Source organism: Macaca nemestrina, chromosome 14 (assembly GCF_043159975.1).
Source record: "Macaca nemestrina isolate mMacNem1 chromosome 14, mMacNem.hap1, whole genome shotgun sequence".
Classification (NCBI taxonomy): domain Eukaryota; kingdom Metazoa; phylum Chordata; class Mammalia; order Primates; family Cercopithecidae; genus Macaca; species Macaca nemestrina.
In genome coordinates, this window is record NC_092138.1 from 62,957,317 (window position 1) to 62,966,186 (window position 8,870).

Here is an 8,870-nt window from a genome sequence, read left to right on the forward strand (position 1 = left end):
GGGTGGAAGGGATGGGGGGTTAAATGCAGGTGGCCATGCCTGAGAGCAGACAGTTCATACCAGAGAGTGCTCAGTAGGTCATAGTGCCAAAATCATGGGCTGAGTTTCTAGCTTTCTGTCCATCTCCACCAACGATTCTCACTTTTCAATGCTTGGTGTTTTGACTTTTTTCAGGGGGAAGTCCATTTGTCCTCCTACAACGCTGACAGGTGTGCTTGAAAGGGAAATGCAGGCACGGCCTCCACCACCAATTCCTCATCACAGACATCAGTCAGACAAGTAAGATTCTCCAGCTGCTTTCCAAGGGGACCTATCTGTCCAGAAAAGCCAGCAGGGGTTGAATTGTCCTGGGCTGCACCAGCCATTGGTGGCCTCCTCAGGCCTTGCCTTGGGGTACCATGTTCATATATGTAATGTTTAGTTGGGGTATCAGACACATTTGTTCCCACCACAGGGGTCCTAAGTTTGATGTTTGTAGTGCTTGATTCTAGAGAGAGCAGTCACTGGACGTAGTTTCCATGGTGTAGATGGTGACACTGGGAAGTGGATTCAGTCTGTCACACCAGATAGTTTAAGACTGAAACATCATGTAGTTAAGAATAGTTACTCTGGGCTGGGCGCAGTGGCTCACGCCTGTAATCCCAGCACTTTGGGAGGCCAAGGCGATGGATCACTTGAGGTCAGGAGTTCGAGACCAGCCTGGCCAGCAAGGTGAAAACCCATTTCTACTAAAAAATACAAAAAAGTAGCCGGGTATGGTGGTGGGCACCTGTAAACCCAACTGCTTGGGGGACTGAGGCAAGAGAATCACTTGAACCTGTGTGGGAGGTGGAGGTTGCAGTGAGCTGCAATCACGCCAGTGCACTCCAGCCTGGGCAACAGAGAGACAGACTCCGTCCCAAAAAAAAAGAACAGTTACTCTGAAGATGGAAGTGGGTGTGGGGATGAGAATTGCCAGTGACAGGGGTGGGTGGTACTTTCTTGTTTTGTTCTGTCTACTTCTGTATGGTTTGAATAATTTTAATAACAAACATATTCATGATTTAAGGAGAAAAGAAAGCCAAGTTGGCAAGGGGCAAGTCTGCCAGATGTTTTCTTGGACGGGAGCAGGGAAGGAGCTCTGAGAGTTGGGGGACTATTGGGCTTTATTTGGAGAAACCAGAATTGTGGCCCGAAACCAACTTTAGAGCACTTAGTCATACCCCCAGTTGTCCCAGTTGTTTGTCTTTTGTCTGGGAGAGGAAGGGAAGGCGGGATGGTGCTCCTCTGCTGCCCCACTGTAACCAAGGCAGTGTGGCTAAAAGTTACTTCAAAGCCCAGAAGGAGAGGGGTGCCTACTCCCGTTCTGGCTTTCCACAAACAAGTCCTAGCAGTACCTCATCTGTGATTCCTGCACAAAACCTCTGGAAGGGTGGTTAGGGCAGTTTACAAGGTCACCATGAAGGTCAAGCACTTAGTGTTCCTGTGGGACTGGTAGGTGTTGCCCACTGGGCTCTGACTCAGCCAAGAGCGAGCGTCCTGGTCCCCAGGACCAGCCCCTCTCCACCCCTAGGAGCTGAGTGCCCTAGGTTCTGGTCAGCACAGCCTACAAATCCATATGGGCGGTCACTTTGGAAACATGAGGGGTTTTCTCAGACACTGCCACAGTCGGGTCCACTCCTGCTTAGACACAACCATGTGAAGTTATTGGCCCCTTTATCCCATGCTATCTTTTTGAAAACACTTTGCTTGCTTTATTTTTGTACAAAACTCCATTACAGAAACTTTTTAGAGCAGAGAGGATAGTATTACTATCATAAATGCCCATGTGCCCATTACCAAATTTCAAAATCACCAGCTCATGTTTGTCCCACTATCAAAACTTCACAAGTGAGATGCTCGCTTGGCTTAAGCTATTAACTGAGCATTCATTGAACTGTGAAGGCAGGGAAAAATAATCATCATGTATGAAATACTGTGAATAGATTGTCAAAGGTTATCTCTAAACTGTAAAGTGTAAATAGAGAATTTGTTATCTCACAGAATGAAATTCCCCATGTAATATGTAAATCTAGAAAAAACAAAAGTTAAAAAAATTGTTCACAAAGGGCAGAAGGAAAAAAGTAAGAATAAAATAAAAATAAAGTAAATGTTTAAGCTTCACAAATGGTAAATCAGCTGATCCTTAACTTTCTGAAGACCTATATCTGTTTCCCCCAAAGAAGAAAAGACTGATCATTCTTTGTTTGTTTTTCAGGAATCCTGGGAGCAGTAATTTACAGAAAATAACCAAGGAGCCAATAATTGACTATTTTGATGTCCAGGACTAAGATCAAGGTGCACTTAGATAAAAGAATGATTAGGTATAGTGAGGACTCATTTGCCAGCAGATAAATCATGCCTGTTCCCCTCTGCCTGGCAGAATCACAGTCTCACATACTGTCTTGTACTGACACATCCAAAGCATGAGTGTGTCAGAAATCCCTTGTCTATTCCTATCTGTATAAAGTGTTTCATTATGACCAGATCTCCGATTGTATGGTCACTAGGTATGCAATTGTGTATTCAAAGAGGCTCTTCACACCATCACTGTGATTCCTCTGAGAGTTGGGGGACTATTGGGTTTTATTTGGACAAACCATACTTTTAGCCTGAAACCAACTTTATGCCACTAAGTCATAGCCTCAGTTGTCCCAGTTATTTGTTCTCCTGAAAACGCCTGAAACGCCAGACAGACATTGCTTGCTTTACCCAAACTGATTAAAATCTTTAGGAGCACAAATGAATTTCTTAGTCTGAAATACCAAATAATGAATTGGTATACCATATCTGGAATTACACATGTTGTCTTAAACCCAGCCATCTTACCTAAGTCTTTTGCCAAAACCTCTCATAGGTATATCTAGCTGAACTTACTTTAGCGTTTCCCAATGTGATCAGTTCTAGACCTAGAAGGGGTCTAGAACTGCTTTACAGATTTCCATTTCCTTAAGTCCCCTGGCACTTCTCGTATCACATCACTGAACCTGTTCAATAACAATCAGTTTGGCCGTCCCCCATGATGGTAGGGGATATATAGAGCAAGTTTTTCTGCCAGGTTCACACTGTGGTCTCTGAACCGACCAGTATATTCCTAACTCCTCTCTGATAGAGAAAGAGTCTCAAATGGACAACTGTCCTGTGTTGCTTTTCCCTAGGCCTTCAGCAGCCATATTGGCTCTCCCTGCCTCTGAGCTCTGGACTCTATTCGAATATCCTAAGTAGTGTATGGACAGTTCAGGGCTTATGCCCAGCAGCCCACTGGAGGCATTCTTCAGGTTCCTTTAAGGCAGGTGCATTGATAGTTCCATTAGTATGACCCTTGCATTGGCACCCCTCCAGCCTGGAGGCCAGGCCTCCAGCAACTTCCTTCTGCCCCAGAACAAGCCACAAGCCCCAGAGCAACAGCAGGAGACTTGAGAAGTAGAGTCACGAAAACAAGCACTTAATTAAATTACAGAATTTAACTTTATAGGGCTTCCTTTTGATGTTTTCATTTTTTTATTTCTTTTCATTTTTTTCCTCAATCCTCCTCCTCCTGTAGCAGGGCTGTCCTTTGGTCCTTACCCGGTGTGCTTCGAAAGGGATCAGGAACAGCAGCAGGAACAGGCAGCTGGAGGGAAGTGACAGAAAACAATGAAACCACCTCTGTCTGCGCCCATGTAGTGCAGGTCATTGGCCCCACACACAACAGAACGCCCATGAGCATCTGTTACGTCTTTCAAGCAGTGGGTTCCGTGGATGAACAATACGTGTGAGAGTATCTCAGAATCAGCAAAAGGCAGGAGACCTGACATCAGATTCTAGCTCTGCCACATAACAACTTGCCACTTGATGCAATGAAAGTTTCACTGACCTCATTAGGGTTGTGAGGGTTAAAGGTGTAATATACATGGAGGTACCTGATCCATCAAAGATGCTCAAGTTCATAAAAATGATACTCAGTATCTAGAAAATATGTACACGTCTTCCTCCATAATACTAGCCAAGTAAAAGGTGTGGAATGCTAACCAGGCCTCTTCTGGTGAATATTTGCATGCCTACCCTGTGCCAGCCTTGTGCCAGGGCTGTGGGAAGCAGATGCAGGCTGGTTTCGTACATTTAGTAATCCAGGGAGCACACATGTGAACAGATGTTCTTAGTGGAATTGGCTGGTCTGCCACCAATAGGTCATTAATCGGTTATTAAAAGCTGAAGAGTCCTAAGAGGAATATTTTGTGAAGTCGCGGTAGAAATGGGTTAGCTCTGGGAGTCGGGGCAGGACACATGTGGGAAAGTGAAATGGGAGGAAGCGTTTGAGCTGAGGCTTGAGATGGTAGACTGCCATTTAGAGGAGGAAAGAGGCACATGCCGAGTGAAGGTAAGCAGCAGGAGACAGGGCTGGGGGAATGGTCGAGGAAGGGTTGTCCAGAGCAGGCAGACTACTAGGGGGACAGGTGATGAGGCTGGAGAGGTGGACAGGGGTCAGCTTATGGAGCGCCACAGGTAGTGACAAGAATTTTAAGCAGAGTGGCATGGCCAGATTTAGGATCTAGACCAGGATTCAGCAAATGTTTTGTGAAAAAAGATCAGATAGTAAATATTGTAGACTGTGAGACTTATCGTTTCTGTTGCAGCTGTCCAACTCGGCCATCATAGTGTGAGAGCAGCCGCAGACAATATGTAAATGAAAGAGTAAGACTCTGTTCTAACGCTTTATTTGTGCACACTGAAATAATTTCATATGATTTTTATGTCACAAAATATTCTTTTGACTTTTTTTCCCAACCATTTATAAACATAAAAACCATTCTTAGCTCATGAGTTGTGCAAAAACAGGCAACAGGCTAGATTTGACCAGGGACTTTATTTTACCTACTCTGTTCTGGAGCAGTCCGTCAGGCAGAAGAGTATAAAAGGGATTGGAGGGCTACTTCAAGGCAAGAAGCTCAGCCAGGAAGCTGCAGAAGTGATCCAGGGAGAGAAATGAGGGTTATAGGAGTTGGCACTGCAAAGAGGGAGAGATTCAGATCAGGGAGGTAGGATTGGATGCCAGAGGTTAATGGGAGAACTAGCCCCCCTCAAATCACCAAGGGGACCCCAGGTCTCCTCAGCAAGGGGAAGCTGCTGCTCGTAGCTTTGGTGGATTCCTCACTGAGCTGTGGCATTGGACAAGAGTGTACAGGAGCATGAGCTAGAGGGAAAGAGCCCTCTGCCTCCGCCACCCCATGCATGGAGGGAGGGCACCAGGACCCCAAGCTGTTGCTCCCTGAGAATCAGGTGGTAACTTCTCTCCCACACTGTCTTCAGCAGGAGAGTTTTTTTTGTTTTTGTTTTTGTTTTTTTTGAGACAGAGTCTGGCTCTGTCGCCCAGGCTGGAGTGCAGTGGCCGGATCTCAGCTCACTGCAAGCTCCGCCTCCCGGGTTTAAGCCATTCTCCTGCCTCAGCCTCTGGAATAGCTGGGACTACAGGCGCCCGCCACCTCGCCCAGCTAGTTTTTTGTACTTTTTAGTAGAGACGGGGTTTCACCGTGTTAGCCAGGATGGTCTCGATCTCCTGACCTCGTGATCCGCCCGTCTCGGCCTCCCAAAGTGCTGAGATTACAGGCATGAGCCACCGCGCCCGGCCCAGCAGGAGAGTTTTTATGGGCCAGAGCTTTCCAGAGACCAAATTCTTCTCTCTGAAATTCCCTCTGGCTTGTTTGGCAGGGCCAGTTGCTGTCAATAGTGTTACCTGCCTGGCATGCAATAGTGGTTATATGCGGGACTGTGGAGATGAAAGCAGGCCCTCCTAGTTGCAGGTCTGTTGGCCACAGCCCTAGATCCTGTCTTGAAGAGGCCAGAGAAGGTGGCAAGGGAGGAGGAGGAGAAGGTCTTGAGGGAGGAGGAGGGGCAAAGACTCGCTCACTGAGTCCTATAGATTAAGGTTTGGGGGAGAATCCCTCCTGTGTAGTGCTGGCCTTCTTTCTTTATGCCCAAAAGCCTGGAGACCTTGTTCCCTAAGGAGAACCTGCTGATGTGCCTCCTCTTCTAAAATCAGGGAGGGACAGCCAGGCCAGCTCCTTCACCATGGCAGACCTGCCTTCCTCATTAGTCTTCCTCACACACAAACATTGGGAAGTTCAGCCTCCCTAACTTCCCACATGGCCTCAACACAGATGTCCCATAGCATCTCCCATGGCTCAAGGATCCCCAGGGACTTCTCTAGGCCATGTCAGTCCCTCAGCCTACAAAGGCCAAGCCCAGAAGGAACAAGTTCCCTGGGGTCACACTGCCACACTAGAAACATCCTGTACCAGGAGGGGGCTGAGTCCTCAGGACAAGGGGAGCTGTTTTTCTTCCTGGCTTCCCCGAACACAGCTCAGTGGGAAGTCCTTCCCAGTGTCCCAGGCTCCCCTCAGCCCAGGCTTCGCAAGATCATTCTTCATAATGCCCAACCTTCTGGGAGAGCTGTCTGCAGAGAATCCAGCTGGACAGCTAGGATATCTGTGTTGCTGCCTCCACTCACTCTGTCCCTGGGCAGTTTGGGCATCAGTTTCTGCATCTGTCAGGTGAGATAATGGTTCCTGCTCATGGGCTTCCCAGAGCGATCGTGAGGGTGGTGAGTAGACAGAGAGGGTCAGAGATCAGGAGAGTCTCTAAGTGCCATGTGGCATCTCAGCACAGGCGAACCTCTGGAGCCCATACCAGGTCTGGCCCTCAGAGAATAGCTCTTGGGGAAGGGGGAAAGGAACAGAGCTGTAATCAGGCTGCTCAGACAAGGGCTAGGGTTTTGGCCACCCCTACTGACACTCCCCTCACTAGATTCAAGCCTGACACATCAGTGAGGGAGTTGAAAGTCCTCATCTGCTCACATTTTCCCCAGAACCTTTTTTTATAGTAGGTAATGGCTATTGAGCACTTAATATGTGCTGAGCACCACAGCCATCTCTTACTCCTCAAAGCCCCATGAAACCAGCATGGTGGCACACATCTCAGCTACCCAAGAGGCTGAGGCAGGAGGATTGCTTGAACCCTTGAGTTGTGCAAGCCCAGGAGGCTGCACTGAGCCACATTTGCACCACTGCACTGCAACCTGGATGACAGAGCAAGACCCTGCCTCCAACAAAACAAAGGCCAGGTGCAGTGGCTCAGGCCTGTAATCCCAACACTTTGGGAGGCTGAGGCAGGAGGGGATCACTGGAGCCCAGAAGTTCAAGACCAGCCTGGGCAGCAAAGTGACACCCCGTCTCTACAAAAAATTAGCCAGGTGTGGTGGCATGCACCTATAGTCCCAACTACTTGGGAGGCTGAGGTGGGAGGATTGCTTGAGCCCAGGAGGTTGAGGCTGCAGTGAGCCAAGGTTGTGCCATTGCACGCCAGCCTACACAACAGAGAGAGACGTCTCAAAAAAAAAAAAAAAAATCCCCGTGAAGTATGTATTCTTATTATCCTCATTTTACTAGAGGGGAAACTAAAGATTGGAGAAGTTAGGTCTCTTGCCCAAAATCACTCAGCAAACAACCGATGATCTGAAATTCCTCTCAGGTCTGTGTCCTTGACAAGAGCTGTATGAACTGCCCCTGAAACTGTCTTAAAACTGCCTTGGAATTGGGGCATTCGTACAGCTCTTTTTGGAGTTCCTGGGGCAGAGTGGCCCAGGTCAGTCCAAGTGGAAGGAAAGTTTACACATATTCCAAAGCAGAAAACACCAGTTAATCCCCAACTCCTGCTCTGGAAGACAAGGCTTTTTCTCCAGTGGCCACTAGGGTGCAGTATGTATCCCTAAACCCGGAGCCTGGGGGTGGAGTGGAGGAACGCTTACACTTTGCCTCCGGAAAGCTCTCTATGTAAAACTGTTCAGTAGAGTTTATAACCAATATTTTTAAAATTTGTCACATTTCATTTTTTTAATATTACTTTCTCTCTGCTTGTTGATATACACAGTATAGGCCATGGGAAGGTTTAGGGCAAAGGAGTGAATGATAAAGCCTAGCTGCTGCTTCTTGTTGTTTTTGAGACAAGTCTTGCTCTGTCCCCCAGACTGGAATGCAGTGGCATGATCTCGGCTCACTGCAACCTCTGCCTCCTGGGTTCCTGCAATTCTCCTGTGTCAGCCACCTGAGTAGCTGAAATTACAGGCCTGAAATTACAGGCGTGCACCGCCACGCCCGGCTACGTTTTGTATTTTTAGTAGAGACGAGGTTTCACCGTGTTAGCCATTCCAGTCTCAGGTGATCCGCCTGCCTCATCGTCCGAAAGTGCTGGGATTAGAGGTGTGAGCCACCGCATCCAGCCTGCTAGCTCATTTTTTTAAAGGGTAATGCTAGCTACTGTATTGAGACTAGACCACAGGGCTGAGTGGGAACAAGGGAAGAGGCTGGAAGACCAGAAGGCGCCTGCTATAATCTGAAAGAGGCAGCATTGGCTGGAACCAAGGTAACAGTGCTGTAGTGGTGAGGAGTGGCTGGATTCTGGACACATTTTGCAGCTTAACACCTATAGCTTTTGCCGACAGCTGGGATGTGGGGTGTGAGAGCGAGAGAAGAGTCAGGGATGACTTTAAAGTTTTTGGCCTGAGCAATTGGAAGACTGAGTTTGATGTTTACTGAGATAGGAAAGTGTGTGGGAGGAGCGGGCTTGGGGATGAAAATCTGTCCAGTAGGCAGTTGTGTGTGGGAGTCTGAAGTCTGGAGACAGGACTGGGCTGGAAATCTAATTTGGGGAGCTGTTAATGGCGCCTATAATGGTATTTAAAGGCTGGTGAAATCATGTAGGGAAGGAGAGTGAAAGAGAAGATGTCCAAAGGTAACTATGCCCTGGGTACACCCTCATCCTGAAGGCAGGAAGCTGAGAACAGGGCAGGAGTTAGAGATGTCCAAAGCCAGAGACGG

At 47.8% G+C, this 8,870-nt stretch overlaps 1 protein-coding gene across 6 annotated transcripts in view; it reads left to right on the forward strand.

Annotated features, from left to right (window-relative positions):
* Positions 1-4,028, forward strand: part of LOC105485665 (nuclear transcription factor, X-box binding 1) — an 81,160-nt gene extending 77,132 nt beyond the window's left edge. For 4 of the 6 annotated variants that reach the window (XM_071077910.1, XM_071077914.1, XM_011747996.3 and 1 more), the window contains exons 23-24: positions 175-279; positions 2,237-2,506. In XM_071077910.1, coding sequence (XP_070934011.1) covers positions 175-279; positions 2,237-2,309 — 178 coding nt within the window. In that variant the 3' untranslated portion in view covers positions 2,310-2,506. Of the gene's footprint in view, positions 1-174; positions 280-2,236; positions 2,507-3,562 lie in introns of those variants that run through there. The other 2 variants (XM_071077912.1, XM_071077913.1) reach the window with 2 other exon arrangements.
* The last annotated feature ends 4,842 nt before the right edge of the window (positions 4,029-8,870 follow it).